Source organism: Thamnophis elegans, chromosome 12 (assembly GCF_009769535.1).
Source record: "Thamnophis elegans isolate rThaEle1 chromosome 12, rThaEle1.pri, whole genome shotgun sequence".
Lineage (NCBI taxonomy): Eukaryota > Metazoa > Chordata > Lepidosauria > Squamata > Colubridae > Thamnophis > Thamnophis elegans.
Genome location: NC_045552.1, coordinates 59,330,878 through 59,352,916, shown reverse-complemented (window position 1 = coordinate 59,352,916; position 22,039 = coordinate 59,330,878). Strand labels below are relative to the sequence as shown.

Below are 22,039 nucleotides of genomic sequence, written 5' to 3'. Positions count from 1 at the left end.
TTTTCCTAAACTCTTTTCTAATAAGTGCCGGCCCAAAAAATGTATTTGGCTTTTAAAAAATTATTCTTATTCAGTGGGATGGGGGGAAAATAGCTTTAGAGGTTTCCGCCCCCAATATTTGAAAATAATTCTGGTTGAAAGGATGCATATAAATAACCTGTGTTTCTTTATGTTGTCCTTACTCCATTGCATGCCCTACCTGGCTTTCTAAGATCCCACCAACAGTCATGGTTACAGGACTTCAAAAGCAAGATCAAGGACATTAAAGTAGGAGGGGTTTGATCAAAGCCACTCCCGTTTTAATGCATGGATATGGTGCATTAAGAAGGGGTGGAGCTTTCATTTGTCTGGTTGCACCCGGCATTTTGATGAGCTGTGATGGCGCAGTGGTTAGAGTGCAGTACTGCAGGCTACTTCTGCTGACTGCCGACTGACTGCAATTTGGCAGTTCGAATCTCACCAGGCTCAAGGTTGACTCAGCTTCTCTTCCTTCCAAGGTGGACCCAAATTGTTGGGGGCAATTATGCTGGCTCTGTAAACCACTTAAGTGGAGGCTGTAAAGCACTGTGAAGCGGTATATAAGTTTAAATGCTATTGCTATTGCCCTTCCTTCCTTCCTTCCTTCCTTCCTCCCTCCCTCCCTCCCTCCCTCCCTCCCTCTCTCCCTCCCTTCCCAGTGATTAGAATGCAATATTGCAAACTCTTCCAACAGCCATCAGTTCAATCCTGACCGGCTCAAGATTGACTCAGCCTTCCATCTTTCCGAGGTAGGTAAAATGAGGACCCAAATTGTTGGGGGCCAGAGGCTGACTCTGTAAACCACTTAGAGGCGGCTGTAAAAGCCCTGTGAAGTGGTATATAAGTCCACAAATTTGGGGCATCACCAAGTTCCCAACCAGGTTTTATGGCCAAAGAAGAAGAAAGTTGGAGGTTTTCTAGTCCAGCCTCCTGCTCAACCAGGAAACCCTACCTATTTCAGACAGACGGTTGTCCAATCTCTTCTTAAAAACCTCCAGTGTTTGACCCCCAACCCCTTCTGGAGGCCAAGGTAGGTGATCTAAAAAAAACCCAAACCCTTGGTTGATGTTTTATTCTTATTTTGAGTGGCTCTATCCTCACGAGAGGGAATGTTTCAGACAGTGGTGGGATTCCAAATCTTTTCCTACCGGTTCTATGAGAGTGCGCTTCATGCGCAGCACTCAGAGACGACCCTTGGTGTCAGTGCTGGAGAGCTGAGCTGTTTTTTAGCTCAGCTGAGGTGCAGCAATTAGCTCTGCTGCCTAAATCGGCAGCTAAAGCACAAGGGAATATAGGACAGGGAATGACAGGGGAGGAGGGGCGGGGCCAGCCAGAAGTGGTATTTGCCGATTCTCTGAACTGCTCAAAGGTTCTGCTACCGGTTCGCCTGAACCGCTCCGAACCGGCTGAATACCACCTCTGGCTTGAGAATAAGGAACTTACTGTCAGGGTTCCTTGACACTTACTTTGTGCTTCCTTTTGGTTTTAGCAGCTGGTTTTTCAGCCGGGGGCAAGGGAGAGTCGGGTGCCTGTCGCCGATGCTTCACGTTGACCTCTCGAGGTTCCATCTTTCCAGAGAGGTTCTCAAAGTCCAGATCTTGCCCGGGGACCCGAGAGAGGAAACTCAGGTCTATTTTCACCCAAAGGTACTTGAGTTCTTCGAATTCCTTCAAGGGGGACAGGGGTTCGTTCTGAACCATGGGAAGGGGCGAAAAGAGCGGCTCCTCCAAATCCGGCCCGTTCTGGTCCACCGAAGCGCTGCTGTTGTTGCTCATTAAGCTGCTGACGCTAAGGATGTTGCTGCTGGAGTCCTTGGCTTTGAGGCCGCTCTCCGAGCCGTTCCCTCCCTGCAGACTCCTGGCCTGCAGGCTCTCTTCGTGGTCGGTGTTAGAATCCGAGGTGGAAGAATCTGTTTCCACAAACTCCCGTGACTTGGGGAAGGTTTTGCTGGGACCCCTGTACTTTTTCTTCTCCAGAGGCGGGCCGGTGGTGGCTCTCGGCTCCTTCCTTGGGGCGGTTTTCCCGGCGGCCATCTTGGCCCTCAGTTTGGCCTGTTCTGGGCTTTCTTGCGCCTCCTTCTCTTTGGGGGTGCTGCTCGTCATATTTGGTTTGGGCCAATTGTAATCTTCTGCGCTGGAAGTTCTTTCGACCTTTTTGGGTTGCTTTTTCCCAGTCGTCCTTTGGGGGGCTGGCTCATTGTGCAGGGGGGATTTCTGCTTGGAACTTTTCATGTCCGCTGTGGTTTTCTGGGCCACGCGGGGTTTGGCTTTCTCTCGGGCGGGGCTGCGGAGGGTCCTGTCTTTGGAATCGGTCAGGGACAAGCTGTTGTTAACCTTCCCTTTGTTTTGCCCTTCCATTTGGGCCCCGGCCTGGGACGGAACGCTGTTCTCCCCGTGACCGTCATGTTGGTTGCTGATGATCGTCTTGTTGTGAGGATTGACTTTGTTTAACCATTTGTCCAGCTGCCATTTGTTCGCTGAGGGGGGTTCAGGCTGAGGAAGACACATTGTAAAAAGTGAGAACACACTGATCCCACATCAGCCACGATACACCCGTTTCCCCGGTGTGTGGACTTTCAGATCTCAGAATTCTCACCAACGGCCATGTTGGCTGTGGCATTCTGGGATTTGAAGTCCACACACCTGTTGCCAAGACAGGGAAAAAAAATGTGTGTAGACAAAATGACAAACTAAAGCAATTTAACAATTTCTTCCTGGGAGACCGTTGAAAACCATTATTCTGTTAATGTAGGCTAAATATGTATTTGCTAAATATGTAACTGTATTTTTATAGTTATGGCCCATTTTCCCCCACCGCTCACTATCAATTGCAATCTCACAATATTTCCAACAAACGCTAACATTTCCTAAATAAAGAAACTGGGCATCTGTTTCATTCCACAAAGGCTTAAGGCCAATGAACAGAATAACAGAGTTGGAAGGGACCTCGGAGGTCTTCTTGTCCAACCCCCTGCTGAGGCAGGAAACTCTACGCCACTTCAGACAAATGGTTTTTCCAATCTCTTCTTAAAAACCTCCTTTTTTAAAACTTAGGGTGCCATCTTTTAAATTAAAATATTTGGGCATTCTTTATTTTCCAAGGAGAAGGTTGTATGCAGATCATGTGAATGTGGACACAGGAACTCTGCAAATGCTACTACAAAACTGGAATGTTTAGTGGGGGGAAAAAAGAGGAAAATTATTTAACACACGAGGATCTTTATTTATTCTTATGCTTAAGTTGGTGTCATTTTTTTGCTATATTTAAAGGTAGGCTGCCTTCAGGAAAGCTGTAAAAACCTGGCTGTTCCAGCAGGCCTGGGGCTGTTGACCTCACTGTTGAGGTCCAGCCCCGATTAGAATGAATGTATGGGGTGTTGCGATTTTAAACCTTTTTTTTCCTCTCTTTTTTTTTGTAAGCCGCCCGGAGTCCTTCGGGATTGGGCGGCATATAAATTTTACAAATAAATAAATAAGGCTCAGTTCACACATACATTTGGAGGGCAGGCTGTCAAAAGCTGAATGTGTATCTCAAGCTTTCCCCAAACCTACATTCGTGTAGTTAAACAAATAAGTGTGTGGATGTCGGGGTGTGAACAACTCTACCCCAGCTATTCGGGAAACGGGAGAACCTGTAGCTTAACGGGAGAACCTGTAGCCTAACGTTATGGCTGGTTTGGAGAACCTCCAAATCCTACCACTGGCTTGCCCCACCCACCTGCCCCACTCCTCCCACATCACCCTGCCCCTCCCAGGAGTCTTCTTGCGGCCCATTTTGAATGCGAGGTACAGGGCCCACGTGGAGGATCAGGGAGGGGGGGGGGAAGGGGCCTCCTGGAAGTTCCGGAAGGCCAGAAACAGGACCATTTCCGGCCTCCAGAGGGCCTCCGGAGCCCGGGAGAGGCAGTTTTCACCCTCCCGGAGGCTCAAGGAAAGACTCCGGAGCCTGGGGAAGGTGAAAATGCCTCCTCCCCCCCTGACATGGTGCAGGAGGCCAATTAGGCCACGCCCACCTTGGCCACACCCACCCAGCAACCGGGCAGAGAACCTGTTGCTGAATTTTTTGAACCCCACCCCTGCTGCAAACCCAACTGTTACGTAGAGGCGTGAATTCTGGAGATGGACCCCGTGGTATTTTACCTCCGGAGTTCCGCTGCGCGATTCTTCATTGCATTCACTGTCGCTGGAGCTGGTTTCACTGTCTGAATCAGATTCCGAACTACTTTCAGATTCACTGGAGCTTCCGGATCCGCCGCTGGAATGTATGAGGACAGTGTTGTGTGCTGTTGGCAATGGAAGGCCACTACAATGAAAGGAAGAAAAAAAAACATATTTAAGCATTTATAAAGATTATTCTGATGATTCATCTCCCCATCTTGTATGATGTTGAATTATACATTCTGCCAGGTTTTATAAAGCAAGAAAGACACGTTGCGATTGCTATCCAAGCAAATTTCATGGCTGTCCTCACCTACAGAGGGAATCTTGCCAAACTAAAGCGAGGGACCGTCCGCATAAAGCATGTACTCTAGGAACTATTAAGGAGGGTCTGTCTTCATTCTCTTTCTCTCCCACAAACTATCAGAGCTGTCTCTTGCTCTTCTGGAACGCATCTCCTCCAGTCTAGGAATCTGGATTATCACAGATTCAGAGTTTGGAAGGGACCTAAGAAGTCATCGTTCAACTCCCTGTCCACTGCAGGATTCACTAACCATCTAATAGAAGATTTTTGATTTTCATTTTAACACCTCCAGTCGAGGAGAAGAAACCACTCCATGTTGTAAGCTGTTCCATGATGGTCAACTCTTCCTATTAAGAAGCTCTTCCTAATGTCTAATCTGTACCTACAGCCTTAGGGATTTTATCCCACTAGTCCTAGTCTTCCCATCTGGAGAGAACAGGTTCTGTAGGAGATGACTGTCCTTCAGATCTTTCAAAATGGTTATGATATCCGCTCTCAACTCTCTTCTGCAAGCTAAACATAACAGGTCTCTGAACCATTCCTGTGGTAGATTGGTAGCCCTTTTCAAACTTGCCCCATATAACAAACCACAATTTAGAAGCCTTCATTATTAATTTCTCTGTTGCAGCCGAGACTGAGAAACCAAGTTGGAAGAGACCTTGGAGGTCTTCTCGTCCAAGAAGTATGACTTAACACTTACTTAAGTTATGAAGTTCATGCCTGCAGGACATCATGGTAACCATCAAATTCAAAGAGGCAGTTTGGAGTGGGCAATAACCACAGATTTATGGGGCCCCATCTTCAATCCCACCCGATGGGACCTCATTCCCCTCCACGAAGGAGCCATGGGAAAACCATGGACCTAAACCCTTGCTCGATCTGTTCTGTAATTTTGGCATTCCACCACGACTTAGAAAGTTCCATTGAGAAAACCAAAAGGGGATGGGGGCATATGTCTCCCCCTAATTTGGATTTGGTTCTTCCCTTCAATTTCTGAAGTGGGTTTGTGGTTTTGAACTAAGCAGGACATAAGGACGGATTTATAGTAAGTTGTAAATTTATTATCACAATGTCAAACTGTGCTGGGGTATAGCTTGCTAAAACAAATAAGCATCCTTTAAATAATTTACCAACAGCAATGTGCCTATCCTTTCCCCCTCCTCCTTTTATTTCATTGAAGGGTTTTTTTTTGTTAACACATTTCTAATTTATGCCCAAACGAAGGACATTAGGCAGCTCTAATATTTGGATGTAAACACTTTAAAAATTAATTTTAATGAATGCTATGGGTTATTCTCTTCCCAGCCTTTTCCCTAAGATATACCATAAGTACAGAGATATAGGCCTATTACAATTCTCCAGAGATGCCCTAAAGATCCTTTATCTGAAGCTGGTTTTTCACTCATGCTTTTGCCAACAAAAATGAAATCCACCCAAGGAAAAAAACAAACATTATTGCTGTTCTGAAACCCCCTTGTTTATCCATTCTTTACTTGTGCTGCAAAACTATAGCTTAAAGGGGGAAACATCCTTAATTTTTGGATTTGTTTCTCAATAAATAGAGCTTCTGCTGGCTATATCTGTTTTAGTCTCAGGATAACTAAGAGGTCACATCGACTTCCCCTCCTTGCTCATTCCGATCAGAGATCAGATTTAAAAAACAAAATATCTATATTTTTAGAAGGCTCTAGTGAGGTGACACTGGATGGAGGCAGGCACAACTTCCACGAGATTTACTGGAAAAAGACAGCAAAGGGAAAAAAATGGAAGAGCAAAATAACTGAGTTAGAACCAGTAGAGATTGAATGTCATCCTTGGCAGAATCAAATGCAACTTCTATTCACTTTAACTGCAAGGATCTTATACATGCATGCATACATACATACATACATACATACATACATACATACATGTATTCAGGAGGTTGTATGTAGGAGGTTAATGAACATGGGCCATTCCTGGGGGCTGAGGAAAGCTCAGACGAGGGCTCTGCATCGGAGGCAGAGAGGGAACTAGACAGCAGTGAGGCAGAAGAACAGCTGGAGCCTGTTCCCAGTGTGCGCATGCGCAGAGCTGCCAGAAGACAAGAACAACTAATGAAGCAGGGTCAACTTGGAAGTAAAGCCACACCTTGGAGGTGATTGGCCCCTCCCCTAAGAAACAAAAGAGGAGCGAATGGGGAGGGGGCTTTTGCAGGAAACAATTTGTTCCTTCGGTCATTTCAAGAGTGGAAAGTTCTGTTTGTGACTATAAGAGACTCTGTGCCAAGTTTTGCCTTTCCCTGCATTTGGAAACTGGTTTTATGGCAGCACTCCAAGTGAGATAAGGTGCGTGTTGATAAATATTCCTCTGAAAGACTGTTTGCCAAGCCTTGCTGAGTGGGAATGAAAGGAATTCACAGTCGTGTAAATAAAAGGAGTTTTGCTGAGACCAAGACTCTGCTTCATGCTTTTTAAGGAAGACTTGGTCAGGACAATATATTCCCAACAACATTGAAGCATTTGTTTCTGGCTTGGCTCAAAGGAATGCATTTTTGTCTGTGTCTGTAGAAAATATGAGGAGGTTTTGACTGCTGTTCATCTTGGATTGCAAAACTGTGACTTTTGCCACAATTTCCCCCCAAACAATGCCATTGCTACCAAATTGGAACATTCATGGCAGAATTATTGCCTTGAATCATTTGGCCTCGATATGTTGGCCCTGCTATATAATCACTTGCAAATGAGACATGCTGTCTTTCTCAACATCATACTGATATATAAGGGCAAAATTGACTCAGGGAAGAAAAAGGAAGTGGAAACTTTCCTGGGCTGTAGGCTATTGCAGCCACATCTATGAAAATTTTCTATGAAGGTCAAGAATGCCTGGCTGATAGAAAACTTCCTGTTTTTCACATGTATGGGACCCAGGAGAGGGATTTTAACAAAGGAGCAGAGGATATGTTAGAAGAACCGAAATCCAACCCCTAATATCTCCATTAATTGGATCTAAGAGACATGGGATGAGACACGCAGAAAAATACAGCATCCGTCACTTAATCCTCCAAGGAAAGCTTGAAGGCAAACGAGATCCAGGCAGAAGAAGAACATCGTGGCTTCAAAATCTGAAGGATCAGTTTGGACAAAACTGAACAGCACTTTTTCATGTGGCTGTTGATAAAAGTAGGATGGCCAACATGATTGCCAATGTCCGATGACAGATACGGAAGGAGGAAGAGGAGAAGGAGGAGGAGGAGGAGGAGAAGAAGGAGAAGGTGGAGAAGGAGAAGGTGGAGAAGAAGAAGAAGAAGGAGAAGAAGGAGAAGAAGGAGAAGAAGGAGAAGATGGAGAAGAAGAAGAAGAAGGAGGAGGAGGAGGAGGAGAAGGTGGAGAAGAAGAAGAAGAAGTAGAAGAAGAAGAAGGAGGAGGAGGAGGAGGAGGAGAAGGAGGAGAAGGAGAAGGAGAAGGTGGAGAAGGAGAAGGTGGAGAAGGAGAAGGTGGAGAAGGAGAAGGTGGAGAAGAAGAAGAAGAAGGAGAAGAAGGAGAAGAAGGAGAAGATGGAGAAGAAGAAGAAGGAGGAGGAGGAGGAGGAGGAGGAGAAGGTGGAGAAGAAGAAGAAGAAGTAGAAGAAGAAGAAGGAGGAGGAGGAGGAGGAGAAGGAGGAGAAGGAGAAGGAGAAGGTGGAGAAGGAGAAGGTGGAGAAGGAGAAGGTGGAGAAGAAGAAGAAGAAGGAGAAGAAGGAGAAGAAGGAGAAGAAGGAGAAGATGGAGAAGAAGGAGAAGAAGACGGAGGAGAAGGAGAAGGTGGAGAAGAAGAAGAAGAAGTAGAAGAAGAAGAAGGAGGAGGAGGAGGAGGAGGAGAAGGAGGAGAAGGAGAAGGAGAAGGTGGAGAAGGAGAAGGTGGAGAAGGAGAAGGTGGAGAAGGAGAAGGTGGAGAAGAAGAAGAAGAAGGAGAAGAAGGAGAAGAAGGAGAAGATGGAGAAGAAGAAGAAGAAGGAGGAGGAGGAGGAGGAGGAGAAGGTGGAGAAGAAGAAGAAGAAGTAGAAGAAGAAGAAGGAGGAGGAGGAGGAGGAGGAGGAGAAGGAGGAGAAGGAGAAGGAGAAGGTGGAGAAGGAGAAGGTGGAGAAGGAGAAGGTGGAGGAGGAGGAGAAGAAGAAGAAGAAGAAGGAGAAGGTGGAGAAGGAGAAGGAGAAGGTGGAGAAGAAGAAGGAGAAGAAGGAGAAGGAGAAGGTGGAAAAGAAGAAGGAGGAGGAGGAGGAGGAGGAGGAGGAGACGGTGGAGAAGGAGGAGAAGGTAGAGAAGGAGAAGGTGGAAAAGAAGAAGAAGAGGAGGAGGAGGAGGAGGAGGAGGAGGAAGAAGAAGAAGAAGAAGAAGAAGAAGAAGAAGAAGAAGAAGAAGAAGAAGAAGAAGAAGAAGAAAGAAGAAGAAGAAGAAGAAGGAAACTTCCTCAAGATTTTTGGGAGACGCCATACTTAGGCTGGATAATATTTCTGCAGGATTAGATGTCTCCATTATCTAGCAGTGCAAAGCAGCTTTACTTGATCTTTTATGGCTAGGCTGGGTAATCTGAAGCTCCGGAAACAAGTTCAGATCACAAATGCTATTTCTGAAGCTCCCAAAGATCCTTTCTGAACACCCTGACTGAAAATGGAAGGGCTGGTTTTTCAAGAAACCGAGCCATGAAATGGTCTCAAAGATTAGAAGGAGAAAAAAAAGAAGAACCATCACCATTTGATCCAAACCACACCTCAAGCAGGTGGCCCACCTGATGCATGGGTTTTTCTTATGAGACCCTGACAGCCTGCCTGGCCACGGTTGATCCTTCTGGGAGTTCAAATACACGTTTGAGGGTCACCTAACCAAGACGTCTCCTCTAAAGAGCTGCTGTGGATTAAAAAAACATAGGTCAACTCTCTTTTCTGCTGCCGAGAAGTAACAATGGCATTGAGTTCAGTCGGGGAAGCAACTTGCAATCATACAGCTATTTTTCAAGGAGGAACTGAGGATTTCTGAGCAGGAAGGGTTGGGCATCCTCCATGTCTCCTTCTAGATCAGCTTTCCCTAATGTGGTCTCCTTCAGAGATTAATTCTACTAGCTGTTCCTGATCTATTGGATTTTCCTACAGAAAAAAAATAGATAGACATAGGTTAGGCAATAGCAATAGCAATATAGCAGTAGACTTATATACCGCTTCATAGGCCTTTCAGGCCTCTCTAAGCGGTTTACAGAGAGTCAGCATATCGCCCCCAACAATCCGGGTCCTCATTTTACCCACCTCGGAAGGATGGAAGGCTGAGTCAACCCTGAGCCGGTGAGATTTGAACCGCTGAACTGCTGATCTAGCAGTAGCCTGCAGTGCTGCATTTAACCACTGCGCCACCTTGGCTCTTTAGGCAATCTTTAGCAGGGGCTGCCCCAAAGAAGAGGGAGTCAAGCTAGTCTCCAAAGCCCCTGAAGACAGGACAAGAAGCAATGGGTGGAAACTAATCAAGGAGAGCAGCAACTCAGAACTAAGGAGAAATTTCCGGACAGTGAGAACAATTAATCAGTGGGACAACTTTTCTCCAGAAGTTTTGGGAGCTCCCAACACTGTACGTTTTTAAAGAAGAGATTGGATGACTATCTGTCTGAAGTGGTGTAGAGTTTCCTGCCTAAGCAGGGGGTTGGACTAGAAGACCTCCAAGGTCCCTTCCAGCTCTGTTTATTCTATTTCTGTTTCTGTTTCTGTTTCTGTTTCTGTTTCTGTTTCTGTTTCTGTTTCTAATTTCTATTTTTAATTTCTATTTCTATTTCTAATTCCATTCCATTCCATGCTATAGGGCAGTGTTTCTCAACCTTGGTCACTTGAAGATGTCTGGACTTCAACTCCCAGAATGCTGGCTGGGGAATTCTGGGAGTTGAAGTCCAGACATCTTCAAGTGGCCAAGGTTGAGAAACACTGCTATAGGGTTTCCTGCCTTAGCAGGGGGTTGGACTACAAGACCTCCAAGGTCCCTTCCAACTCTGTTATTTCATTCTATTCTATCAGCAAAGACATGACATTCCAGTAAGAAATCAATCTAATTCGTAATCAGCAATATGCGTAATGCAAAGTGACACGGCACAATTGCAACACCAGTCAAGAAAACGAGAAGGAAAAAGCTTGTAAGGAAGAGATAAAACTCCATTTCCAAACACTGAAAAGGTTTATTATTTGGTGCTTTTAAGATCCAGCGATAGCATTAAACTCGAGGAGTAAATCTAGCTAATTTAGCCATCTCTCTGAGATAGTATCTGCCTGAGAGACAGAAAGGAACGGTAAAAGATATTTCCTCAATCCGTCTTGCCCTTTTGCAACTATGAATGTTATCTTTCCAATTTCACCGAACGCATGAGATGGGAAGGCATACGGCTTGTATATGAGTCTATAAAGCATAGCTTGAGGGCCTATGTGCATTACACGGTCTAGGATACCTACTCCATAAGATTCTTGACTGTGGAGCTGTGTTACTCAACCTTAGCAACTTAAAGATGAGTGGACTTCAACTCCCAGAATTCCCCACCCGGCATAGAATTGAGATCCACTCATCTTGAAGTTGTTAAGATTAAGAATCACTGCAGGCATGCACACTTAATCATATACCTCAAAATATATATTACCCTGTTTTCCCCGAAAATAAGACCCCTCTGGATAATAAGCCCAATCGGGCTTTTGAGCTCATGCACTAAAATAAGCCCTCCCTGAAAATATTGCAACACAGCGGCAGCCAATGAGGTGACCACGCTCACCGCCTCCTGCACCTCAAAAATAATAATAGCAATAGCAGTTAGCAATAGCAGTTAGCAATAGCAGTTAGCAATAGCAGTTATATACCGCTTCATAGGGCTTTCAGCCCTCTCTAAGTGGATTACAGAGTCAGCATATTGCCCCCAACAATCCGGGTCCTCATTTTACCCACCTCGGAAGGATGGAAGGCTGAGTCAACCTTGAGCCGGTGAGATTTGAACAGCCGAACTGCAGAACTAGCAGTCAGCTGAAGTAGCCTGCAGTGCTGCATTTAACCACTGCGCCACCTTGGCTCTCCCCCAAAATGCCAGGCCCTTATTTCAGGGGTCAAAAGAAAATAAGACCCTTTCTTGTTTTTGGGGAAACACGGTATACGCTTTGGGAAATGTTATGCTAGCTTGTGGAGCCAAATGGGTATAATCTGGCAAAAGAATTGAGTTACTAAGAAGGTGCTTCATAGGTATTATTGCAACCTTCTTTGAAGATTCCAGAATAATAAAACATCTGGAAAGACGTATCTTGAACTATCAGAATGTAGCTTTGTGGCTTTAGCAGGAATGCCATCTAATACCCCTACCCACCTAATAGTGGTGGGATTCAAATAATTTAGCAACCGGTTCTCTGCCCTAATGACCAGCTGGGTAGGCATGGCTCGGTGGTCATGTCACTGGGTGGGTGTGGCCAACTCAACATCACTCACGTCGATGGGCGCTTCGCCTTAGCTGTTACAATGTAATAAGGGTTAATGGGAGAGGCAGTTTCTGTAAGCAGGGCAGTAAAGATGAGGCTAGAAACAACACCAGAATGTTTCCTTCCTGCCTTCCTTACAGGATTAGCCCTGTGAAGTGGGGAAAAACACAAAATGAGATATCTTCCAACAACCGGTTCTCCAAACTGCTTAGAAAGTTAACAACCGGTTCTCCCGGATAGGTGCGAACTGGCTGAATCCCACCACTAAGAACTAGAAGCAAGGAATGGCTGTGTAAAAGTCTGTAGATATTCTCAGTCATCCAGGTCATGGTTGTGCCAAAGGTCAACTTTTGTTTTTTCTTTGAAGACATTTCACTTCTCATCCAAGAAGCTTCTTCAGCTCTGACTTCTTGGATGAGAAGTGAAACGCCTTCAAAAAAAAAACCAAGGAAGTCCAGTTGCCTCCTGAAAAAAGCACCTTTTGGAGTAGAATAAAACAACAGAGTTGGAAGGGGCCTTGTCAATCAGGGTAGTCAACGTTTCACAAATGCTGTAAAAAGAATATTCTTCTTTAAAAAAAAGAATAATTTGATAAGTGGTCTTATGATGTGCCTAGCTTTCATGTTGCCTCTGCGGACGCCCTTAAGTTAGAAATTCATTTTCCAAGACTCTCTTATAAATGATTACGGAGCTGCAACTTATTTTTTTTCCACACCATAAATGACCAACGAATGGGTAATTTCTCCTTTTCCCCTGTTCTCTGCTGAGACAGTTATTGCATTATTTTCATCACATCGTTTACTCTTAATATTTTAATAAACCGCTTTAAAGATGAAATGGAGTTGTTACAGATATCATCTGCAGGACTGGCAATTATTAATCTCCAGAATGAGCAGACTCCTATTCCTGCATTGTAAATATATTCAGTAATCAAACAGTCTCAACCCGAGAAAGGGCATTCCACAGCTTTATTGAGTAACAGGCAGATAATTAATCAGATTATGCAAGTATTGGATGAAAAATTATGTGCCGTACCAGCAAAAATTATGCGCCATACCAGATATGGGTACTGTTCTGAAGATGCTGCATGATTGAAATAATTTATAAATGAATAATGAAAACTAAAACGAAAAGGAACATCTTTGATAGGTTATCCTTCTTATCAACAGATGAGGCATCAAACTAACTTCTTAAAGTAAAGGTGTGCTTTTAAATTAGTTCATTCAATGCATTTAGATATGAATTACCATATTTTTTGGAGTATAAGACGCAGCCTTTTCCTCCCTAAAAGAGGGTGAATATTTGGGTACATCTTATACACTGAATGTAGCCCCGCCCACCGACCGGCCCTCACCCTTTGGCCTCTGCCTCCCAGCAATTTGCCTCCTTGCAGCAAACAGCAAACAGCCTTTTTCAGTTTCAGCCCAGCCTGATTAGCACAAGCAGCTGATTGTTGGTTGGATCGGCCTCCCGACAATCAGCTGTTTCAGGCTGCAGGGATTGCCATAGTCTATTGCCGCCTCCGCGTCCCCCATTTTCAGTCTCCGTGCACCCCATTTTCTGTGCATCCCTCGCTCAATCCTAAAATCTCTCATGGGAATAAGACAGGACTCATCCAACATTCTACCCAGGAATTAAATCCACCCAGAATTATGTTGGCTATTAAGGCAAAAGATGAATTGGGGTAGGGTTTATAGGTGTGATGGATTTATTGACCTGGATCAAGATTTGAGTGAATTGCCACATTATAGTTACGTTGGCAAATGACAAATAAGCTCCAGGTACTCCAGGGGAAGGACACTGCAAAATCCCCATTCCCTCTCCCCCCCCCACTATGGGGCCAGCCAGAGGTGATATTTGCCTGTTCTTCAAACTACTCAAAATTTCCGCTACTGGTTTTCCAGAACCTGTCAGAACCTGCTGGATTTCACCCCTGGCTCCTGGAGGGTTTTGCAGAAGTAAATTTGCAGAAAATGAGGTTAGGATTGGATGGCAAAGTTTCCCTCCTGTACCTTATTTTCTTAGGTGCACTGAAGATGCACTTATTAGCAGATACTACAGAAATAATCCTGGTGCTGATGACATTACCTAGTTGGGTGATGAAAAGTCTGCAAGAAAAGCACCAAAATCAGAGAACATCAAGGACCCCATAGTCCTTGTCCCCCCCCCCCACAAACTCCACTCCCTTCTTGCACTGATAATGCTACCTAGTTGAGTCATGAAACGCCTCCAAGATCATCATCAAACTCAGAGAGCACAAAGGACCCCATAGTTCTCCTCCTCCTCCTCCTCCTCCTCCTCCTCCTCCTCCTCCTCCTCCTCCTCCTCCTCCTCTTCCTCCTCTCCCTTATAGCAGTGATGATGTTACCTAGTTGAGGAAGGAAACATCTGCAAGGAAACCACCCAGCTGAGAGAGCATCCTTGAGCTATAAATATTCTCTTCTATCAATCCTTGCCCTTTTTTTAACATTCCCAAGATTTATCAATGTGGTTAAAAGCAAAAGAAAGCTGAGCCACAGCTCCTGGAGACATCCCCCCTGTCCATAGAAACTTAAAAAATATACGGCAGCCGAAACGTGCATGAAAAGAAAATCAAAACTCAAGCACATGACAGCTTAAAAATAAACATCGCAACACAAGAGGAGCAAATTTTAGGCTGAAGCTGCTTGTCTCACCAGACAGCAAATCCGCGGCCTAAATTCTTTGTGATTGTTTAGCCAACTTTCCTAAAAACTGGATCTTGCCTTCTCCAATCGAGGCTGTGATGGCACAAAATTCCGCCGGTTAATTTGTTTATGGCAATTTTTAAAAAATGATTATTTATTGACAGCCACCTCCATCCCACATTCCAGTTTATTCATTGTGTCTTATTAATTTGTTGGTCCGGTGATTTTTATAAGCTCTAATTCAGCACGGGGCTCCCTCCAGTCTAGTATTTTATACTGATATGGGAAATTGAATGGAAGGACGATACAATTATGGTTTTTGTGATATGCAGAGAAGTATGGGAAAGGCGTGAACTGGCTCAGCCCAACCACTCCAGCGCTCCAAGCAGTGTGAAAATGTGTATGTGGGAAAAAAGAATCTCTAATGACAAACAAAGATTAGCCAGTTGCTCCCTAACCTTATTTACAGAAGCAATCAGAGGCATTCAGGTTGAGTTAATGGGCCCAACTCCAATTAATTCAATTGTCTACAAACAACATTGATGAGGTAGCTATACCAGAGACAATAGCAGAGGAAACACAGAGGACTCCATTAACAGTGACAGGAATATTGCATTTATTACCCACCTTCCTTCCCCAATATCATAAATTTCGGATCTTCAGTTACAGCCCGTGCTTTAACAGAAATTCAATTAGCAAAATAATAATAATAATAATAATAATAATAATAATAATAATAATAATAATAAAATTGGCACAAACCAGCAGTGGTAATTCCAGTGGTAATTGGCACACTGGGTGCTATTCCAAAAGCACTGGAATTACATTTAAAACAGTTAAAAATTAACAAAATCACCATCAGTCAAATGCAAAAAGCCGCACTGCTTGGATCTGCACGCATATTACGGAAATACGTTACGACGTCCTAGGCCCCTGGGTGGGGCCCGACTAGTAACCAATGCCAAATCCGGCGAAACAACTGGCCGCTGTGATACAATTGTATAATAATAACAACAACAATAATAATAATAATAATAATAATAATAATAATCGCTTTATGGGACTTTCTAATACAGACAGATCATCATTTGGAACACAACACACCAGTTGTAGAGGGCTGAAGTGTATAGTTGATTGATATCGCTCTTCCAGGTGATGCCAGATTCAAAGAAAAAGAACTAGGAAAAATCACGAAAGATCGCAAACTGGCCATTGAAACTACATGGCTATGGATGAAGCATGTAACAGGGATACCCACTGTCATCGGGGCACTTGGCACCATGTCCAAGAATTTTATAAAACACATCAAGAAATTGCAATTTCCTGTGATAACACCAGTGGAACTGCAAAAAACTGTGCTACTCAGAACATCGTATATTTTAAGAAAGAACTTGGTTGATCCCTAGGACGCTGGCAGCAACCCGTATCAACCATTAGCACCAGTCAATGGGATTTCTGACGGATCTTTAAATGTTCAGTTGACTGAGTTTCATGTTTAAAGAATAATAATAATAATAATAACAGCATGGAAGTCCAGGGTGGGGAGAAGTTGGGGCAGGAGAGAGAGGGAATTAGCCTTGCTCAAAATCTTCCTGTTAAAAATTTGGTTGCTTCGATCTCAGCAGCTGGTTCTCGGTACAACCGTCTTGCTTTTGGCTCCAGGCCAAACTGGCCCCCTCCTTGCCTTCCTCGTTTGATGCTCAATTCCCCCTCCCAAAATATCCAAAGCTCTGGAATGCAAGGCGCAATGGAATTGCACGTCATCGGTGCAAACCCCCCCCCTCTCCCCTTTTTTGCACCCTCTTTATCCTTCCTCCGACGTTCTGCCAGCGTGTCGAGATCAGGGTAGTAATTGAGGTAAGCACAGGTGTTGTTCATTAGCAGCCATTGTCTGCCATCTGAAGTCTGCGAGTGCCAGAATTGAGAGGGTTCCGAACGCCCAATGAATACCAAGCGTGATTTGGAGATTGTTTGTAGAAGCCTGGACGGACGAGGCTCATCTGGTGCTCTAAAACACCTGCTTACCCCTCTGGAAGCAAAACACTCTTGCTCAACTTCTATCTATCTCTTCCCCCTTTAATGATTTTGCAAGATGTTAGCAATGGTTCCATCACTATCAAAAAGGGAAGCAAGGCACACCACAATTATTCCATGGAACCAGAGATGGGATTCAGCCGGTATGGACCAGTTTGGGCAAACTGGTTGTTAAAATTCTGCCCAGTTTGGTTAACTGGCTAACCCCACCACTGGTTGGCCCCACCTCCACCTGTTTTATGGGCCGTTTTTTCGGGCTGTTTTGAATGTTCAGTAAATAAATAGAGAGGAAAATTGTACCTTGTGGAGTCCTTTGAGGTGAGCGGCCAGGAGGCGGGGCTGAGTGTGATGAATGATGTCAAGTTGTCAAGGCCCACCCAGTCACGTGACCACTCAGCCACACCTACCCAGCCAGTCATTAGGGCAGAGGACCAGTTGTTAAATTATTTGAATCCCACCCACCATGGAACACATGGATAAATGCACGGAAACTTTGATGATGGTTTGTCACTCGGTCCGCCAGATGTTCAGACTGGATTTGGCAATTTTGTCCACCTGTCAAGTCCTTCCCAAGGATCTGAGAGAGCCGGATGTCCATCTTCGATGGTCTGGAAAGTATCGTCACTGTCAACTCTGAAGCTGACCGGACCAAACATCTTGGGGCTTCAGTGTTTGTGTCTGTGCTTCAGTCGCGGGATGTAAGCCGTTCTGAGCAAAGCTGCCTTCTGCAATTGACTGATGGTGATGTTGTCAATGCCGATGATCTTCAATTGGCGCTCCAGTTGCTTTGGGATTGTTCCTAAGGTCAGGTGGAACATTATGCATCCCAACTCACAGGGATGTCACCTTCTGAAGAGCCCCAAGAATGAGCTCTTTTCTGTAGTTGGATCTCTTGGGCGCAAAACAGCATCCTCCATGAGGTTAGGCAGCCTCCATGCTTCTGGAAAACAGTTAAGACCTGCCTTTGGGTGACAGGCACAGAATTGGCCTTATGAGGGGTGAACATTTATATGTGAGGATTATTCCTCAGCGGTGGGAAATTGTACTTGTATCGCTATAATAGATATTATTGCAATGGGACCATTAAGAGGAGAGGGCGTTATATGGTTTAATACGACTACCGACTGTAAAAAGCTAGATGCCCAGAGTCAGCTGTGTTTGCAGTGGTGTGCAAGGGACGTATAAATAAACCACTTTAATTTAACTCTGGATTTTCCCCTTGGTTTCCATTCAGGCCCCACTGGGAAGCCCAGAAACACTAACAGAGAGTTGGTAAGGACTGTTTATGCCACCAAGCCCAATCTCCTGCTCACTGCAAGGATCCGAATTAAAGCATCCCTGACAGATGGGCTGATAAACACAAACTCACCTCCTCTTTAGAAAGGTTGTTGTTTTAAAAAGAAAGTAAACAGAATTGTCTTTTTTTAAAAAAAACAACCTTTCTAAAGAGGAGGTGAGTAATCAGAATTTAGGGACAATTTAGGGATTTGGGTGAGTAATCAGAATTTAGTGGCTCAGTGGCTAAGATGCTGAGGTTGTCGATCAGAAAGGTCAGCAGTTCGGTGGTTTGAATCCCTAGCGCCGCATAACGGAGTGAGCTCCCGTGATTTGTCCCAGCTTCTGCCAACCTAGCAGTTCGAAAGCAGGTCAAAAGTGCAAGTAGAAAAATAGGAACCACCTTTGGTGGGAAGGGAACAGCGTTCCGTGCGCCTTCAGCGTTTAGTCATGCCATCCACATGACCACGGAGATGTCTTCGGACAGCGCTGGCTCTTCGGCTTTGAAACGGAGATGAGCACCGCCCCCTAGAGTTGGGAACAACTAGCACATGTGTGCGACGGGAACATTTACCTTAATTAGTATTTGCTTTCCTGTATCTTAGATTGACTATTTGGTATTCGGACAGAAAGAACAAATTTCAGCCTTCTTTTCTACGAGCACTTCAAGATCCTCTTCAGTTTCTTTTCTTTTCTTAAAGTCACTCAGATCCCTTACGTTACGTTTGTATAGGGCTGAACTTCTATTTCCCTGATGCACCCTTAGGTAAAGTGGAAGGTGGCATTGTGCCCTCTCTCCAACTGTGCCCACTGCAGGTCACCCTGACTTTCGGCCCAAAGAGACATAATTTAGCGATGGCTCACTTGTTAGTAAAGAACACGTCCTCCCTCTCTTAACCAATCCTTTTTCAATGCTGCTTGAGAGGGATGAAATATTGATGAGAAGACTCAAAGACTGCCTCGGCACGCTGGATCCAATCAAAAGAGAATATTTGGGGTTCCAAACATTGCGGATGTTTTATGACCTAATTAGGTAACATCATCAGAGCTAGAAGCAAGTGGGGTTTGTGGTGATGATGAGGAGGAAGATGAGGAGGAGGCGGTGGAGAAGGAGACAGAGGACTGTGGGGTCCTTGGTTCTCTCTGAGCTTGGTGGTTTTATTGCATTAGGTTTTGTGACCTAAATATGCAACATCATCAGAAGTCGAGTGGGGTTTGTGGAGAGGAGGAGGAGGAGGAGGAGGAGGAGGAGGAGGAGGAGGAGGAAGACTGTGGGGTCCTTGGTGCTCTCTGAGCTTGGTGGTTTTATTGCATTAGGTTTTGTGACCTAAATATGCGACATCATCAGAAGTCGAGTGGGGTTTGTGGAGAGGAGGAGGAGGAGGAGGAGGAGGAGGAGGAGGAGGAGGAGGAGGAGGAGGAGGAGGAAGACTGTGGGGTCCTTGGTGCTCTCTGAGCTTGGTGGTTTTATTGCATTAGGTTTTGTGACCTAAATATGCGACATCATCAGAAGTCGAGTGGGGTTCGTGGAGAGGAGGAGGAGGAGGAGGAGGAGGAGGAGGAGGGCGGGGGAGGAGGAAGACTGTGGGGTCCTTGGTGCTCTCTGAGCTTGATAATTTCGTGCAGAATTTTCATTATCCAACTAGGTAACACCATCAATGCTAGAAGTGAATGGGGTTTGTGGAGTGAAGGACAAGGAGAAGGAGAAAGAGAAAGTAAGTAAGAAAGAAAGAAGGAGAAACAGAAAGAGAAGGAGAAGAAGGAGGCGGACTGTAGGGTCCTCTGAGCTTGACAGTTTTCTTGCAGACCTTTCATTACCCAACAAGGTAACACCATTAGGCCTAGAAGAGAGTGATCATAGATGGTTGAGATGCCAATAGCTGGCCCTCTCAATGTTGGTGGGAGTCCTGTTTTCTTCTTGATAGTTCCTTGAATGTTTTCAAGGAAAGAGCCGAGGTGGCGCAGTGGTTAGAGTGCAGTACTGCAGGCCACTTCAGCTGACTGCTAGTTCAGCAATTCAGCGGTTCAAATCTCACCGGCTCAGGGTTGACTCAGCCTTCCATCCTTCCGAGGTGGGTAAAATGAGGACCCGGATTGTGGGGGAGATATGCTGACTCTGTAAACAGCTGAAAGCCCTATGAATCGGTATATAAGTCTAACTGCTATTGCTATATTGTCTACGGTTTCATTATTTGTCTGAGCTGGTAGTTCTTTGAAGGGACTCATGTTTACTGCTTGATTGTTGATCTGATGAGAATCTCTGCTTCTCTGCGTGTCTCGGTTGCTGGTGTGGAGCTACTGAGATCCATTAATCTTGGACAGATCAGGAGGCCCACAAAAGAAGCGTTCAGAAATCAGTAACCTCTGTGCTGGCCCATTTCTGAGGCCTTGGAGCAGTGGTGGGATTCAAATGATTTAACAACCGGTTCTCTGCCCTAATGACCAGGTGGGTAGGCGGGGCTTGGTGGTTATGTGACTGGGTGGGCGTGGCCAACTCAATGTCACTCACGTCGATGGGTGCTTCACCTTGGCTGTGACAATGGTAATAAGGGTTAACTGGAGAGGCAGTTTCTGTAAGCAGGGCAATAAAGATGAGGCTAGAAACAACACCAGAATGTTTCCTTCCTGCCTTCCTTACAGGATTAGCCTTGTTAAGTGGGGATAAAGCCGAGGTGGCGCAGTGGTTAGGGTGCAGTACTGCAGGCCACTTCAGCTGACTGTGATCTGCAGTTCAGCGGTTCAAATCTCACCGGCTCAAGGTTGACTTAACCTTCCATCCTTCCGAGGTGGGTGAAATGAGGACCCGGACTGTGGGGGCAAGTTGCTGACTCAATTTGCTAAAAAAATTTGTAAACCGCTTAGAGAGGGCTGAAAGCCCTATGAAGCGGTATATAAGTCTAATAAACAAACAAACAAACAAACAAACAAACAAACGGAGATTTCTTCCAACAGCCGGTTCTCTGAACTGCTTAAAGAGTTAACAATCGGTTCTCCCAAATAGTTGTGAGCTTGGAGGCAGTGGTGAAATTCAACTTTTTTTTACTACCGGTTCTGTGGGCATGGCTTGGTTGGTGTGGCAGGGGAAGACTATTGAAAAATCCCCGTTTCCTCCCCACTTTGGGGCCAGCCAGAGGTGGTATTTGCCAGTTCTCCAAACTACTCAAAATTTCCGCTACCGGTTCTCCAGAACCTGTCAGAACCTGCTGAATTTCACCCCTGCTTGGAGGTCTAAAGAGCTTATCATGACTGTGGTTTCAAAGTCGCCATCTAACTGGAAAGATTGTAATGGAGATATCTACTGAACAATGGAAGACCTAATTATGAACAGCATTTCCAGGTCATCTATTAATAGCAAGAGAGAGAAAAAACTGACCAGAGTTAAACCCCTCTTTGCTATCTGCTAAGTAAGAATAATACATTACGATGGGACTCTGCAGAAGAGACGATGGATTTTTTCCCCCATCCCTCACATCATTTTACAGTCAGAGAAAGGTAAAAACACTGCTGGAATATAAATAAATGGAGAAGATTCGTGGGCCTCATTTGCACTTTAAAACGGATGCCCCACAGACCTTATGTACTTTTAAGATTCCTCTGAAAGAGACATGAAAAAGTCTTCCAGTCAAATGTACATATTTAATGGAATTAGATCTCTAGGCTAGAAAAATGTCAGAAGAAAAGGAGAAATATTAAAGGCAAGGCAAGGCACACCTTTCTACGGCTTTCTTGCTTTGATAAATATCTTGTGGGATGTCACTTCTTAGAAAGTCGTGATTTAATGAAACAAAAAATAAGAGTTGGAAATAAAAACCCTGCACTACGCATTCGACAGTATATAATCTGGCCAGGCAAACTCTGAAGAGAGCGGCTGATGTCGTATTTGGAAACTCTCGATCAAAAGCGAAAGATTTATATGATCTGATGAGAAACTAGAGCGGGATACTCTTTCCTGACTTCTAGTTCTTTTTCCAACCCCCCCCCCCCCCAGAAAGATTGTCCTCTTGTTTAAAGTTAGTTTAGCAAGGAGGAGCTAAGTTCAATGTAAAGATGTTATCAATTTCTTATTCTTTTTTCCAATATATTTTAGACTTGTTTTTGTTAAAAATCTATACCGTGTACGGGTTCTGGGAATTCGGAGGGGGGGTAGGTTG

At 44.8% G+C, this 22,039-nt stretch overlaps 1 protein-coding gene across 1 annotated transcript in view; it reads right to left on the bottom strand.

Moving 5' to 3' along the window:
- LOC116516159 (AF4/FMR2 family member 2-like) overlaps positions 1-22,039 on the bottom strand; it is a 67,050-nt gene that overhangs the window by 23,355 nt on the left and 21,656 nt on the right. The window contains exons 3-4 of the mRNA XM_032228563.1: positions 4,158-4,320; positions 1,485-2,510 (exon numbers count right to left, since the gene is read on the bottom strand). Of these exons, the coding sequence (XP_032084454.1) occupies positions 1,485-2,510; positions 4,158-4,320 (1,189 nt within the window). The remainder of the gene's footprint in view (positions 1-1,484; positions 2,511-4,157; positions 4,321-22,039) is intronic.